This window comes from Dryobates pubescens, chromosome 34, assembly GCF_014839835.1.
Source record: "Dryobates pubescens isolate bDryPub1 chromosome 34, bDryPub1.pri, whole genome shotgun sequence".
NCBI classification, from domain to species: domain Eukaryota; kingdom Metazoa; phylum Chordata; class Aves; order Piciformes; family Picidae; genus Dryobates; species Dryobates pubescens.
In genome coordinates this window covers 2,660,499-2,676,558 of record NC_071645.1, presented here as the reverse complement: position 1 = coordinate 2,676,558, position 16,060 = coordinate 2,660,499, and the positions used below count along the sequence as shown (strand labels likewise).

Genomic DNA, 16,060 nt, shown 5'->3' with positions numbered 1-16,060 from the left:
GAAATCCCATCCTCTGGTCCTGCAGCTGGGTGCAATATAGCCTTCACGTGGGGCTGGGAGCAGGGGGGATAAAGCAGGACAGCGAGTGTGGGAGACTCAGGCACCTTCCAGAAGGAAACCCGAGGGCAAGAGTTGTTCCCACGGAAAACATTTCACCTGCAGGTGCTGGGAGAGGGCAAGTCTCTTCTCTTAGACCAGAGGCAAGAGGCAGATCAGACCAGCTCTTCCTTTGCCCCTCTAATTCAAGTCAAACCAGCCTTTTGTTCCCCTTCCCCCCCTCCCCATCCTTTTTTATCCTCTTCCATAATGGGATGTTTAAGGGAAACAAAAAAAAAAAAAAAAAAGAGAGAGAGTGAAAAAATAAAGAAAAGAAAAAAAAAAAAAAACCTAACCTCAAACCCTAATCACCTTCATTTGAATTTCAAATATCCCCCTCCTGGCCTCCCCCACGCCCCAACTGACTCAGAGCTGGGAATATGGAAATTTCTCCTGCTTGCCTTAAATGTGGCTGTGCTATGAAAATCATCAGCCTTATGCAAATCCCGAGCAGGCCCAATTGCCATAGCAACCAGCTGTTGCCAGCCCTGCTGCTGCTGCTTTCATTTCTTTGGGACTTGTCCTGGGGCTGTGCATGGCTGCAGGGGGGAAGAGACAAGAGGAATCCTGGAGGCTTTGAGGAAAGTTTCACGAGGGACAGCTAAGCCTTGGAGAGCAAAGGCGCAGCCGAGGGCCAGGCTCAGCGTGGGGCCAGGGCGTTTCCTCCAAAGACTTTGGCCTGGCAATCTGTTTCCAGCTTGATGTGAAAAGGTGACAACAGGAGGCAGAAGAAGGAATGTTCAGAGTGGGCAGCCCCTAGCTGGCCTGCTGAGCTCAACAAGGAGGGCCCCCTGCATGAGCTGAGCACCCACCCACCCCTTGCACCGGGCACTGCACTACTCAGCCTGACAGCCCTTGCTTGTGCACAGAGGTCAGAGCCTGTCCCAGCATGAGCCAGATCCTACCCTGACACCTGCAATTGAAATGGCTTTCTGAGAGCCCAGCAGAGATCAGGGCTGCATTCTGCCCAGAGCTGGAGAGAGCAGCATCAGCACCCAAGAGCTTACACCCTGGCAAAAAGGGGGAGAGGAGATCACAGAATCATAGCATCGTAGGGTCAGAGAATGTTAGGAGTTGGAAGGGACCTCTGGAGATGGAGTCCAGCCCCCTGCCAAAGCAGGATCACCTAGGGCAGATCACACAGGAATGCATCCAGATTGGGTCTTGAAGGTCTCCAGACAAGATCAGGATCCTCACTCACAGCTGAGGGACACAGAGAGACTTAACTAAGCTTGCTCAGGTAGCCTGTGGCAGAGAGGCAGACTGAGACAGGGGCTCAGTTTTCCCACCTACCCAACATGGATTTCATGCAAAATGCACTGATCCAGGAGCCAGGGCACTGGGAGGGGTTTTTCTTTGCTCAAGTGGAAGTTTTGGTGTCCAGTTTCAGAGCTGCCTTTGTTTTCTCTCCTGCTCTGCCTTAGGAGTCTTGTGGCAGCAGTGGAGGAAAGTGTCTTGTGCTGACATCCTTTCACAGGTGCAAGCTGGCTGAATTTCAGGACAGAAGGGGAGGAGAATGACATTCAGAAGAGCAACCCCTCAAAAGGGACACTCTGCAAGACCATAGGAGCAGATGCATCACAGCTCCTTACCACTTGCATTTTCTTGGGGTTTAAAGGAAAGGGTCTTTCTTACCCTGAGAGAGAGGATACCTGCTTTATCGCCTCCTAATGCACTCAGGTTACCCAAGCTGGGAGGGTTACCATCACAGCTACCATGGCCAGCAGAATCAAAAGCAGGCCAAGAACTCAGCTTTCTGGCTGTGTGTGCCCTCCCCATGAAGCCAGCAGAGAGAATCACAGAATTGTTTGGGTTGGAAAAGTCCTCTAAGATGATTGTGCCCAGCACCACCATGGCCACTAAACCATGTCCCAAAGTACCACATCCACAGGTTTCTTCAACACCTCCAGTGAGGCTGACTCCACCACCTCCCTGGGCAGCCTGTGCCAATCCCTGATCACTCTTTCATAATGAAATTTGTCCTCATCTCCAACCTAAACTTCCCCTGGCACAATTTCAGGCCATTGCTGCCCATCCTACCACCTGATACTAGGGAGAAGAGACCAGCCCCTACCTCACTGCAACCTGCCTCATGGAATTGCAAAGAGCAATGAGGTCTCCCCTCAGCCTCCTCTTCTCCACACTAAACACCCCCAGGTCCCTCAGCTGCTCCTCCCCAGCCCTGTTCTCCAGACCCTTCCCCAGCTTTGTTGCCCCTCTCTGGCCACGCTCCAGCATTTCAATGTCCTACTTGTAATGAGGGACCCAAAACTGAACCAAACACAGCTGGGTGAAGCTGCAGGGTCACCCCAGGGAGCAAGAGCAGCTGCTGCAGGGGGCAGGGGCAATGCCGTGGGGCTGTCCTTTATTGCACCCACACATCCACACCCCAGCTCCTCTCCCGGGGTGCTGGGCTGCCCATTGCACACCCCGCCCTGGGCTCCTGGCAGGCTGGCCAGTTCCCCGGGTTGCAGGGCGGGGAGGGAAGATGTTCGGAGCGCCTGCAGCTATTCAGTTACCGATGGTTGCGTTTGAAGAGCTTCCCTATCGCCCTTTTGTTAAAGCTTTGGCTTCCCCCCCATAGCCTCAACAGATGAAATCAAAGGGAAGTAGCTTTGCTTGGTGTAACCTGTTTTGATCAAACAGATAAACGGGGAACAAGTGTCTGACACAAACAAACAGACAGACAGAGGCAAGTCCCACCTCAGCATTTTGTTGCATCAGATAGAGAGGGCTTAGATAAACCACAAGAAGGGGGAGATCTCTGCCCCTCGGCTGGAAGACCAGGGGCGACACTCTGCAGTGCCAAGCCCCCACAGTTCCCATAAAAAAAATCAGCCCAGAACTTGCTGGCATGGCTTTCATCAGTTTAAAAAGATGAAAAGAGCTTGCAGCCAGGGCATAAAGCTCACGCTTGTCATTACCCCCCATGGAGTCAGCGGCGCTGCCTGCGAGCCCAGCCGCAGCCACCCCATGCCAGGCGTTAAAGCAAGGGTGAAGAGGACCCCCGAAGTGCAGAGGTGACGCAGTGCTTGGACTAGGGCTGACCCACACAGCTCCTGGGCGATGGGGGAAGGCAGTTCAACACCCCCACCACCCCCCAGCCCTCATGGGAGAAACTTGTGCTTGTTCCCTCCCCTCTTTTCCCCTTCACACACATTCTGAGGGAGTGGAAATGCAGAGCTAAAGTAAAGGAGAGCTTAAGATTCGCAGGACTGGGCAAGGGGAGGCGAAAATTCACCACAACCATTGGGCTTGGAGGGGTGGGATAAATAAAGAAAAAATATTGGGGGGGGAAGGGGGGGTTGGACAAAGCTTTGAAGCATTTTCTCTGACATTGGTGTGGATGACAAACAAATAGAGAAGAAGGGGGGGGGGAAGGTCAACTTTCCTCAACTGCAGTGAGAGCTGAACAATTTTGAGCATTTTCTCAAGAAAAAAAAAAAGAAGAAAGCAGGGGAGAGAAAGGAGAAGAAAGCAGGGGAGAGAAAGGAGAGGAAATCAGGGGAGAGAAAGGAGAAGAAAGCAGGGGAGAGAAAGGAGAAGAAAGCAGGGGAGAGAAAGGAGAGGAAATCAGGGGAGAGAAAGGAGAAGAAAGCAGGGGAGAGAAAGGAGAAGAAGAAAAGAAAGAAGAAAAAAAAAAAAGAGCGAAATTAAAAGAAAAGAAAAAGCCCCACAATTATTTAAAACACTTTCAAAGTGCAACAATGAGCCAAATTACCTTTTTCTCCCCCTTTCTTTCTTTTCCCTTTTCCTCCCCCTTCCAAGCCTAAAACTGGCAGAGATATGAAAGGGTGAGATTATGGCTCCTGCTACTGACACTTCCCATCAGATCTTTAGGCCTCAGTTTTAGATCAAGGGCTTGGTTTACAAAAGCATTTTGGCACCCAGCTCCCTCCAGCATTTTGTTTTCTTTCCTTTTAATTCTTCTTTTTTGAGACCACTCTGCCTCTCTTTGGGTGATGGAAGGCTTTTGGAAATCTGCACCCAGAAGGATTTCCATTCTTTGCAAGCTGTGATACTGTCAGGGTGGTTGGTAGCTGCCCTCTTCTCTTTGGGGGTGACAAGAATCCCCTGGGCAGCTGCGGTGGGTTGGTTCCATTCATTAGGAAATGGGTCTTCAATTAAGGAGTCATTGGGAAACAGATTTTTTCCCACATGAAGCTAGAAACCAAAACATTATTAGGTGCTGCAGTAAATAGTCCTCTTAACAAGGTGCAGAAGGGAAAATAAAAACTTCCAGGGAAGTTCAGTACAAAGAGCTTTGCTGTTTGTAAACAGAATGGTTGGAAAGAGGAGGGGGGAAAAATAGCACCCAACCCAAGGAACTGGCAGGGATGTGGAGGCAGGGAAAGCATTGAGGCAGAGCCTCTGTGGGCTTGGGGCTGATGTGCCAGGTTCCATCACATAGGCTTTTTACAAGGGCTTGTAGTGATAGAACAGGAGGGAATGGATTTATGTTGGAGGAGGGCAGACTGAGACTGGAGATTGAGAAGAAATCTTTCCAGTGAAGATGGTGAGAGACTGGAACAGGATGCCCAGGGAGGTTGGGGATGCCTGGAGGTGTTCAAGTCCAGGTAGGATGAGGCCTTGAGCAACCTGGGCTAGAGGGAGGTGTCCCTGCCTATGGCAGGGGGTTGGAACTGAATGATCTTTAAAGTCCCTTCCAACCTAAACCATTCTACGATACACAGCTGAGCAATAATGTGTGTCCTGCCCTGGCCACCCTCTTCTCTGGGAGCCCTGCAAGGGGCTGATCAGGTTGTGGTTGCTTGCTGGAGAAGCTCCTAACCCCTTGCAGTGTCTCTCATCACAGCTGAAAGTCTGAGGAGGTGATCTCTGAAGGTCCTGAACAGCTCAGCCAGTCACGAGGACTGCATTAGAAAGAAGAATAATTGCAACAGGTTCCTTCTATCAGTCCTCAGGGAAGTGTCACTCTTGCAAATGAAGGAGATTTACTCGTCCTGATTTCCCTGCTTGATTTGAAGGCTCCTAGAGCAGGGCTAATGCTGCTGCAAACATTTTGTTGTTGTTTTAAAACAAATTGACCTCACTTCTCTGCTTTCTTTTCTCCATTAGCACCAGAAAGAGGTGCTACAGCTCACACTGATGGCTGGCTGGGAGGCTCAAGCTGAAAACCAGGTTTTATTCCATCAGCTGTGTGCCAGCTTCTCGCCTGTTTCACAGAATCACCAAGGTTGGAAGAGACCTCAAAGGTCATCAAGTGCAACCTGTCACCACAGACCCCATGACTATACCGTGGCACCCAGTGCCACATCCATTCCCCTCTTGAACACCTCCAGAGATGGTGACTCCACCACCTCCCTGGGCAGCACATCCCAATGGCTAACAACTCTCTCAGTGAAGAACTTCCCCTAGCACAACTTGAGACTGTGTCCTCTCGTTCTGGTGCTGGTTGCCTGGGAGAAGAGACCAAGCCCCTCCTTGCTACAACCTCCCTTCAGGTAGTTGTAGAGAGCAAGGAGGTCTCCCCTGAGCCTCCTCTTCTCCAGGCTAAACAACCCCAGCTCCCTCAGCCCCTCCTCGTAGGGCTTGTGCTCGAGGCCTCTCCCCAACCTCCTTGCCCTTCTCTGAACACATTCAAGCGTCCTCAATGTTTGCCACTATTGACTACAACAGCAGCAGCCAGAGCCTCCCACTACAGTCAGCCCCAAAACCAGCCAGCCAGCTCACCATAGTGCAGCCTTCCCTCACCTTGGGTCGGTGCTGCCAACCTTCAGCTCGGTGTGCCAAGGCACACAAAGCGCTTTGGGAGGCTCTGGTACCGAACTGCAGCCCCTGCAACAGCTACCAGGGTCGGTTTGTTCTGAAAGGGCTTGGAAAGCTCAGGACACTTTTGCTATTAGGAAACCTTTCTCCTTTTTATTTCCCTGCTTGTTTCTGGGGTTATTTTATTTTATTCTGGATTGTTGTAATTTTTTTTTTCCCTCTGGGTTTATTTTATTTATTCTGGGTTTATTTTTTGTTTTATTTAATTTTTCTGGGTTTTTTTTCCCTGGGTTTATTCAATTTTTTTTTTCCCCTGGGTTTATTTATTTATTTATTTATTTATTTTCCCCCAGGTCTTTTTTTTCTGGATTTATTTTCTTTTTTCCCTCTGGGCTTATTTATTTTTCTCTGGTTTTTTTTTTTTTTTTTTTCTGGGCTTATTTAATTTTTTTTCCTAGGTTTATTTAATTTTTTTCTCTCTTTTTTTTTTTTTTTCCTTCTGGGTTTATTTATTTTTTTTTCTGGATTTATTATTTTTTCTGGGTTGTTTTTTTTTTTTTCCTGAGGTTATTTAATTTTTTTCCTGGGTTATTTAATTTTTTTTAATGGGTTTATTTCATTAATTTGGGTTTATTAATTTGGGTTTATTGAATTTTTTTTTTCCTGGGTCTATTTAACTTTTTTTTTAATGGGTTTATTTAATTATTTTTCCCCTGGGTTTGTTTATTTTTTTTTTCCTGGGTTTATTCATTTTATTTAATCTTGCATTATGTAAACTGATTCCTCTTCCCTTCTGTCCTGCTCCTGAGCCACAAGGCAGATCAGGCCAAAGGGACAGAAAAGGGTCAGAGGGACCAAACCGCCACACTAGAAGAAAGCACAGAGGATTTCTAGTCCCTCAGCATTTAAAACTGGGTAGTTCTAGCCCCATTAAAACCTGCCTAGAGTTCTCTGGCTTTACCAAGATCTCTCTTCCCCCTCCCACTGTGTTCCCCCAGAAAAGAAATAATAAAATCATTCCATGTGAAGTTTTATTCTGCTTTTTCCCCCCCCACCCCCCCCCAGCTCCTCCAAGCTTAGAGGTCTTCATTACCCGGAGAACAATGATTCTTCTATGCTGTCTCTAGCACTCTGGGGTGTCAAAGGTGTTTATTTCCAAGCCTCCAGATGAGTCTCATGGTTGCTAGCAATCTTGGTTTGCTATACCCACTGGGGACTGAAGATATCTCTCATCGTTGTTTGTTTGCCTAAGAGGGAACCTGCCCATGAGCCACGGTGAAAGCGCAGACCCCAGGCCTCGCCTTGGAAGCCCTCTGCAGGCGGTGGCCATCAGGAGTGATGGCAGAAGACACAAACCTGATCTTTTGCTGCTGAATCTGATGGGTAGCCAGGCAAAAAAAAAAAAGAAAAAATCGGTGCTAACACCACCCCTATCACCTTGAAAGGATCAAAGAGGGGTTCTGCAGTCTTCCACATTCCAGGAAAACTGAGGCATCCAGCCGCGGAGTGGCAGAGAGCCTGAGCAGCCCTCAGGTGGGAGTAGTGGAGATGAGAAAACCAATCAAGCTTCAGGATGAGCAGTGAGAAATTATTGCTGGAGCTACCTAGCTGGATTTGACTATTCCCAAAGTCCCTCCCATTTTTCTACTAAGCCAAAAAAAGGCTTAGTCCCCAGGGAGGTTTCTCTGAGGAAATGTTCCCGACAGGAACCCTGCGTGAAAGGCAGAGCTGTTTGTGCTGAACTGAGCTGAGTGAGACCATTCCAGGGCCATTATGCCGCTGGCAAGATGGGAGAGCATTTCCATGCTGAAGCCACGGAGGACATTAGTGAGACACAGACTGCTTCACTGCTGGTACAGAAGGATCTTGCACGCTGAGCAAGGCAGGAACACGACCCTAGCCCAGAGCGCATTCCTGATCAACTCCCAGGCTGCTTGGAGGAGCACAGCGTAGCAGCAACAGGAGTCAAGCACAGCATGGACAGAAACTTCCAGCACCCACATCCCCTTTTCTTTTCTTTTGCCTCCTTCCTCAGGTTCCTTTGCCTGCCCCCCACATCCTGGACCCTCCTTACCTGGCTCCACCTGGTCGGGTTCGTGCCGGGTGTCTGTGGAATCTGCCGCATCACCGCTCATCTTCATCTCTGCAAGAGGAGGCACAACTGATTTTAATGACAGGTCACAGTCCCAGGCAACAGGCATATGTGGCTTCCACTAAACAGCACAAATGAATGTGTAATTATAATAAACCATCAGACTTTCAAATTTCTGATTCCTCAACATACAGTCACTAGAATATTCATCAGCTCCGAGGATGCACTTTCCCTCCTGTTGCTCTTTGCATCCCCCTCATTTCTTTCCCTCTCCCCAGTTTGCTGCTGTCTTCTCACCTCCTGCATCACTCCTCTCCAGCCCAGAGGATGAAAGAGTTGTTTTACCAGGAACCCTCCCGGCCTCAGTGGCCTCTCCTCTGAGCTTTATGCAGCCTTCCTGACCAAGCTGCTGCGGCTCACAGTTTGACGCTGTCCTCCACCACACCTGTGGAGGAGGAAGAGGATCCCTCCAAGCTTCCACATCCTTCCCTCGTCCCTGGAGCTGGCTCAGCCACGCTGGTGCTTGGTGCTGTATGAAGCTGCCCTCGGCGAGCCACCCACAGAGCAAGATGCTTCCAGAGAGGGAAGCAGAGGCTCTCTTCTCATGCTCCCTTGCAAACTCAACTTGTTTCTCTCAACAGCTCCGAGCCCAGGAGCGAGAAGAGGCCCCCCTCCCCCTCTCTCCTTAGCAATGCCAATAAACTTGCCATTTACCCTTGAAGTGATGGCTGCCACCACACCCGGGGCCACGTTCTCCTTCGGGGACAGCTGAAAGAAAAGGTGGCAACAGTTAACTTTCCTCTGGGTTGTTCATCTCCTCCTGCAAAGAGCCAAAGCAGGAGCCAGTGAAAGGAGGAAGAACATCTATTCAAATTCAGACGGACACCCCCCTCGCCCTCTTCTACCTTTTGCAGGGGAATTTTAACTCTTTCCAGGCTAGTTGGGGAAAGAAATGGACAAATAAATAAATAACTAGATGCGTGTAATAATTATTTGGGTGGTTTTTTTTCCACAAAGAACCAACTGATTTGCATGAGCTCCCTGCAGCCAATCCTGGCCACAGGAGTCATCCCATTTGCATGGGTTAATAACAACAGAATGGAAGTTGGGCTACTGTTTGCTGTGGTTTTAGCTGGGGTAGAAAAGGCAGGTGGAAGGCATCATGCAAACCTTTTCCTCTCTCTCCTATAGGTGCCCTGTCTTGTGTCCAAGCGGCCAAAAGAGTGAGAGGAAGCCTACAGGTTTGGGTTTTACACCTACTGCCCTCTCCCTCACACCAAAGCAGGCAGCCCTTCTATGGTGTGCAGGTTTTCTTTGCCCCTCTCCAAACTTGCAGGGGGGAAATGGCAAATGATTTGCTGTTTGGACAACAGTAGATAGCTTTGTTTAGGCTAAAGTTCGAAGGAGGATGTTAAGAAGAAGTTCTACACAGAGAGAGTGATTGCCCGTTGGAATGTGCTGCCCGGGGAGGTGGTGGAGTCCCCATCATTGGAGGTGTTTAGGAGGAGACTTGAGAGGGTGCTTGGTGCCATGGTTTAGTTGATTAGGTGGTGTTGGATGATAGGTTGGACTTGATGATCTTGAAGGTCTATTCCAACCTGGTTTATTCTATTATTCTATTAAGCTGTTTGTTCAGCAACAAGAAAAGGAAGAAAGAATAAGTAGATAAAACCGGGGGGGGGGGGGGGGGGGAAGGAAGGAAAAAAAAGACCCCAAACCTGACAAGATTTAATAGTTTTTAGCTGGAGATGGGTTGCAGAAGCATCCACAGACTTCAGAAAGTTCCTTTCTTTAAGTTTTATTAAGGAATGAGAGGGGAAAAAAGAGAGAGAGGAAGGGGGAGGGGGGGGGAAAGTTGTGGGATTTCTTTTCCCCTTCAAGTCAATCCACTGCAATTAAAACATGAACATTTAGTGGGGCTTCTAAGCATTTCTACTGCAGGAAGAGTAATTATCATCAGCTATAAACATCTCCTTGTCTTGTAATACTGCCAAGGGACCCTAACTTAAGCAATCTACAAAGCACAAAGTTTTGCTTGCTGCCAAAAAGTATCTTTCAAAAAAAAAAATTAAGAATAAAAAAAATGACAAAGTTCTCATGGAATAGAGGAAAGGGGGGGGGGAGGAATCACAAGCTGTGCCCAGAAGTTTGGTGCTTGCCCTAATGATGAAGTCTGCAGGTTAGCAAAACAAAGTCATGCAGGTTTCGTGGTGAGCACACAAATAACAAATGAATCACAGGCTCACCGAGGTTGGAAGAGACCTCAAAGATCATCAAGCCCAAAATGCATGGTGGAGGAAGAAAATTAGCTAAGCCCTGAGACCAAGGAGCTCTTTAGGGTTGCAGAAGATGGAAAGGTGCAAAAGCCTCTTTCACTCTCCCAGGAGTGAGCTCTCAGCCCCTCTGCCATTTAACCTGGGGTGGGTGGGGAGGAAAGGAGGGGTTGCTGCTGTAACTTGATGACCTCTCACATGCTCTCCATCCCTCCTTCTGCAGTCAGGAGAGAATGAGGCACCCACTGGCTCTCTCTGACACACAGCAGGACAATGTTATTGTCACAAAGATTCAAATTCCCATCAGAAATGTACACAAGTTACTACAGCTCAAGTATCTGGTGGAGGGGGAAAAGAAAACAGAATAAAAGCCAAGGGAAGCTCTTAGATCAAAATCTACTGCTCTGAGGGGTCTGGGGCTGGCCACATTTCGTAGACCTGTGCACACCTGGTGTAGTACCAGTCATCTTCCAGGGAAACTTTGAATCATAGAATCATTTTGCCTGGAAAAGCCCTGTAAGGTCATTGAGTCATCAACCCAACCCCACCATGGCCATCAAACCATGGCCCCAAGTGCCATGGCCACACATTTCTTGAACCCTTGCAGGGATGGGGACTCCACCACCTCCCTGGGCAGCCTGTGCCAATCCCTGATCCCTCTTTCCATAACGAAATTTTTCCTCATCTGCAACCTAACCCTCCCCTGGCACAATTTTAGGCCATTTCCTCTCATCCTATCACCTGATACTAAGGAGAAGAGACTGAGCCCCACCTCACTCCAACCTCCTTTCAGGAAGCTGTAGAGAACAAGCAGCTCTCCCCTCAGCTGCCTCTTCTCCAGACCAAACAAGCTCAGTTCCCTCAGCTGCTGTTCTCCAGACCCTTCAGCACAGAAGGGTCTCTCACCCTTCACTCCTTGAGAACAAGGAACAGACATGCAGAGGAATGACTTCTAAATGTGCTATAAGTGTGGCCAAGATAAAGGCAACACCTTTACACAGACACCCAAGAGCCTTCCACCATAAACCAGGCTGGAGTGATGCATCTGGGTTTGACACCCCACCCCATCGGGCAAAACAGCTCAAGAAAAGGCAGGCTGGGAGGCTTCTGAGTCCAGCTAAATGCAGGCTCCTGCCACGCAGCTCTGCAAGGCTGAGCTCTGTGTGGAGGATGAGCAGGTTGTAAAACAATCTCTGGGGAAAATAATGCACTTAGGACTACCCAGCTCCTAACCACAGCCCTATTAGGAGCCGCCACTGGGGCCTGGGCCATATTAAAAAGGTGCTGCTAGACCTCAGCTAGCAAACATACCTGGAGCAGGGGCAGTCTGGTTTGTTCACCCAGCCCAGTGCAGACATTTCTCCACTTCTGCTGGATGTATCTGCAGCTCTGGTTTTGCTGAGACAAACGGTGTCAGCAAATAAAACTTTCCCAAGCCCTTATTCCTTGTAGTTGTTCAGACATGGGCACGAGGGTAAACCACCCTGAGGACTTTCAAAGGTGGTGGTGGTGATGGTGGTGGGAACTCAGCTTGGCTGAGCCCATTAGCTGGAGCCTATTGAATTTATTGTGCTTTAGGTGCCAGAGCCCCTCTGGAGGCTGCAGGAAGGTGAAATATCCAGATGCCTGGGGAGGAGGCAGTGGTACCTGGCAGGGAACACGGTGCTGCAGGGAAACCCTCTCAGCAGAGAGGCAGGAGCCCGAGCAGCCACCTTCACCCTGCACACTGCATCTTCCCTGCACCTTCCCTGCACAGCCAGGCAAGGAACAGAGCACACCTCTGCAAGCAGCTCTGCGGGGCTCAGCGTACTGAATGAGGCTGGGGAAACCTCCTCCCTCCAGCGCTGGGCTCTGGCATGTGGCAGTGGTGGGGGCCAGGCTGGCCTCCCTCCCTGCAAAACAGCTGTGTAAAGCTCAGGCCCCTCGAGAGGCGGCAGGGAAGGACGATCTGAGCGTGGAAGTTCAGCCTGCACCTGGCCAGCTGCAGGCTGGGCCTGATGCCACCGGCTCTGACACAGGGCACAGTATCGATCTGGGGAATCTTCTCATGAAGAAGGAGTCGCCCACAAGCAAAGCAGCTGGGTGGATAGGAGCCTGCGGGGGCTGCGTCCCCAAGAGACACCACACAGAAGCACACCCAGTGCAGGTGCTCAGACTAGTCAGGCTCAGGCTGAGCCAAGACCAGGAGCCTCCTGCTCCCCACAGCCTCTCCCTGCGGCTGGCCGCAATGCTGGGGGCTCCCCAGCTGCCCTCCCTGTGGCTGGCACGGGAGCCAACCTGCTCTGGGGATGCCAACCAGCCGTGAAGGGGCTGCTGGCATCCCAGAGCCTGCCAATGCAGGCATGGAGCAGAGGCTTTGGCCATCTCTGCTGGCCCAGTGGCATTGCCTCAGCATCTGTCTTTGACTGCAGGCCTGCCTGTGAGCTTGTAGAGGGGTTAGAAGCACCAGACATGGACCCCAGGGTCCCCTTCACACAGCAGGACCACCAGACCCCTGAGGTTCAGTGCAGTGTGCCAACAGACATGCAAAGGGAATGAGCCTGGGGCACCTTGATGGAGGTATCCACTCCCTCCCTGGGACAACACAGTGTTCTGTGCTGCACAAAGCACTGGACACAGGTTATGAGCAGGGCACACAGTTCCCATGTCCCCAGCACCCTGTTGCCTGCTAGTGCCACAGAAGGGGTTGTCAGGATCTGGCCTTCATTGCTGCCACTGTTCTACTCCTCTCTCGGTGTCACCCTCAGCTGTAGCATGCCCAGGGACACAGTCCTTCCCCTGGAGCATGGGGGCTTGAGCTGGGGGCAGAAGCTAGAATCCCCCCTTCAGCTCAGCACAGCTCCAAAGGATTTGGCAGGGATTGCTCTTGTTCCCCAAATGACTGCAGAGGGGAGCTCTGCTCGGGGAGGATGTGAGACTCCCTAGGCTGTACATCTGGACCAGGCTCCCTGGAAGGAGTCTCCCTCTTTCTGATTCTCCCTGTTCATTCATTCTTCGCTCAACCCAGCCTCCTACAGCTCCATCCTCACTCATTTCTCTGTCCATTTCCCGCTTTGTTATCAACTTTTCTCCTTCCAACCCACATCCCACCCTGCGCTCGTGCACACGCAGGCTCCTCCACCCTTGCTGCACCCCTCTGTGAATTTATCCTCTCTCACTCCTCCCAGCATTGTCCCAATGGCTGGACCCACATGTCTGGCACTAAATGCCCATTTCCCAGGTACCCAAGAGACCACTGTGCCCTGCTCCACAACCCACATTAGAGCTGTCGGCGTGTGCAGCGCACCCACAGTATGGGCACAGCTTGGCAGTGACCAGCATAGGCTCAGGGCAGCATCCATCCCCACTTGGGAATGTGGGCACTTAACCAGGCTGTGATAGCTGACTCCAGAGAGAGAGAAGCAGAGGGAAAGGAGAGAGGAAGGGTTACAGGAATCAGAGCGATCCCAGGAATCGGAGCAATCCCAGGTTCTGCCCAAGCCCGCGGTCCCAGCTACCTGGTGAGCTCCAACCCGATCCTCCCTCCAATGCCCTTTACCTGCGTGCACAGACTCCAGGTTCACCATCCTGCTGCTGGAGGGAAATCCACGGTGTGCCCAGCCTCCTGCCGCCAGCCCCAGGTTGCCAGGGGCTGCCAGTTTGCCCTCGCTCCTCTGCCACCCGCTGCCTCTCGAACCGGGCGTGGGTCCGCTGCCGAAGGGACCTAGAGCTCCATTGCCTGTTGCCATGCAGGGCCAGGTGAGCATGCAGCGCCGTGCCACGCCTCGCCCCACCTCCGGCTCCCTCGGGTGCCCTGACACCCAGCAGCCTGGCGCCCGGCCCATGCAAAAGCCTCCATTTGCATATTAGTAACTCGGGAATGGATGAGTCCCTGCAGCGCTACCAGGGCGTGGGGTGGGGTGGGAAGGAGGCAGGAAGGAAGGTGGTTTGCCCGCCCTCGGCTGCGCAGATACACCCCACAGCACCTGCCCGCTGGCCTGCCAGAGGGGGGGACTGCAGGGGCTTTGGTGGCAACCCCCCTAACCCCCCAGATCCCAGGTGATCCCTCGTGGGTAGGCTCTTGGCTCTACCCATTGCTGTGCACAGGTAGGAGAGGCCAAGGCATCGAGCCAGGCTGGGCAGCAGCCACTAGCGCCCAGAAGGGAAGGTGTCCAAGCTGCAGGAACAGCCCTTCCAGCAGCCCTTTCACTTCCATTCTGGCCACTCTGATAAATCCTGTGCCTGCTCAGAGCCAGCTGTGAGAGCAGCCTGTGTGGCTGAGCCCTGCATCCCCCAGGTGAGGGCAGACCCTGGATGATGCCATGTGAAACAGTCAGCAGGAAAAGGAAAGCTAAGAGCACAAAGGTAACCTGGCTTGGCTAAAGACAGAGGATAGGGATAGGGTCAGCACATGGAGACTCCCTTTGCCTGACTTTTGCTCTCTGCAGCACATCAGTCCCCCAAGAAGAGGAGAGAAGTGGTGGACAGCTCTTCCTCCTTTCCCATGTTGTTTAACTGACTTGCAGAGAAGCCAGGGAGCAAAACTCCCAATGTTGGCTTTTTTGTTTTGGTAGGAAGCTTCCAGAGTCCAGATCCACATGCTAGGCTCTGTGCTTTGATGGGGACCAACAGCCACCCTGATGGACCCAGGGACTGGGGTTGTTCCCTGTCCCTGCCTTGCATCACCTTGATGACCCCTGGCGCGGCTTAGGGCAGCAGAACATCCGAGCTGCAGCGCTGCTCAGCCCCCTCCTGAAAGCGTTAACAGGCTCGATTGTTAGCTGCCAGGTACAAGCTATCACACATTCATCTCTCCCTGGCTCATTCACGTTCCAGGGCTCTCGGCTTTCCCACATGCTGCTCTCCCTCCCTGGAAAGACAGGTTTCTCGGAAGAGATGGGTGGGCGGGCGAGCAGGCTCCCCAGCCTCACCTCCAGCCCAGTTCGGGCTTGTGTGGTCAGAGAGGACATCCTCGGGAGGGGACAAGGCGCTGGGAGGAAAGGGGGGATGTGCTGAACCAAAGGACGGTGTGGAGAGATGGAAGGGGGAAGGCAGGGTGGAGGGGAAGTTCCCGGGGCAGACGAACGTTTTGCAGGCTGGGGGGCGAGGGAGGAATCCTGAGCAGTGTGCTTGGTGCTGCTCCAGGAAGCAGAGAGGTGACCCAGGGTGGTTTGCACAGGCAGTGCGTTTGGAGCTGCTGGAGGGGCTGGACCCCTGCCACACTGATCCCAAGCCTGTGGTGGAACCCCAGCCACTCAGGCCCTAGTTCTCAGGGTGTACCTGGGCAGCTGCTGGGTGTTTCCTGCACTACCCCCAGGTCTGGGGTTTCCCCACCTTGAAGGCTGATGGGATCAGGTGTCTTCACTGAGTCAAACACGGTGGCTTCCAGCCAGCTTGAAGAGCCTTTGGGACGTGAGAGAAAGGTCCTGAAAAAGCTGAAGATCAGGAGACCTCTCCTCCCTCCAACATCAGAGCACCTTTTGTACCACAGTTAGCATTTTCACTTGGTGCCGATCTTTACTCCCTGCTTCCTGGTATTTTGCCCTTGCTCCAGAACCGAGTAGCCTGTCCCAGAGCCCAGTGGAGGCAGGTCGTGCCCGGTGGCACCTCGAACCGGGCAGCATCCCGGGCATCCTGTGGCCGGGGATGCTGGCCCGGCCACGGGCAGGACCGCAGTGCCCTCTCCTGGCCCTGGCATACACAGCCAGGCATCCACCGCAGTCCCAGCTGCAGCTGGTGGGACTTGTGGGTCTTTTTTCCTGCTCATTATTTTGTGGTCAGTAGAAGAACAGGAGGGAAAAAAATAATATTTAGGTACTTTTCTCCCTCAGAGAACTGTGGGAGCAAAGCCCTTCACCTGGGTGCCCTTGGCATCAGTGTTGTGGCATTG

The 16,060-nt window shown here is 51.8% G+C and overlaps 1 protein-coding gene across 1 annotated transcript in view; it reads right to left on the bottom strand.

The window, feature by feature from the left end:
- POU2F3 (POU class 2 homeobox 3) overlaps positions 1-14,015 on the bottom strand; it is a 49,827-nt gene extending 35,812 nt beyond the window's left edge. The window contains exons 1-3 of the mRNA XM_054176139.1: positions 13,730-14,015; positions 8,633-8,686; positions 7,901-7,969 (exon numbers count right to left, since the gene is read on the bottom strand). Of these exons, the coding sequence (XP_054032114.1) occupies positions 7,901-7,969; positions 8,633-8,686; positions 13,730-14,015 (409 nt within the window). The remainder of the gene's footprint in view (positions 1-7,900; positions 7,970-8,632; positions 8,687-13,729) is intronic.
- Positions 14,016-16,060: the final 2,045 nt, after the last annotated feature.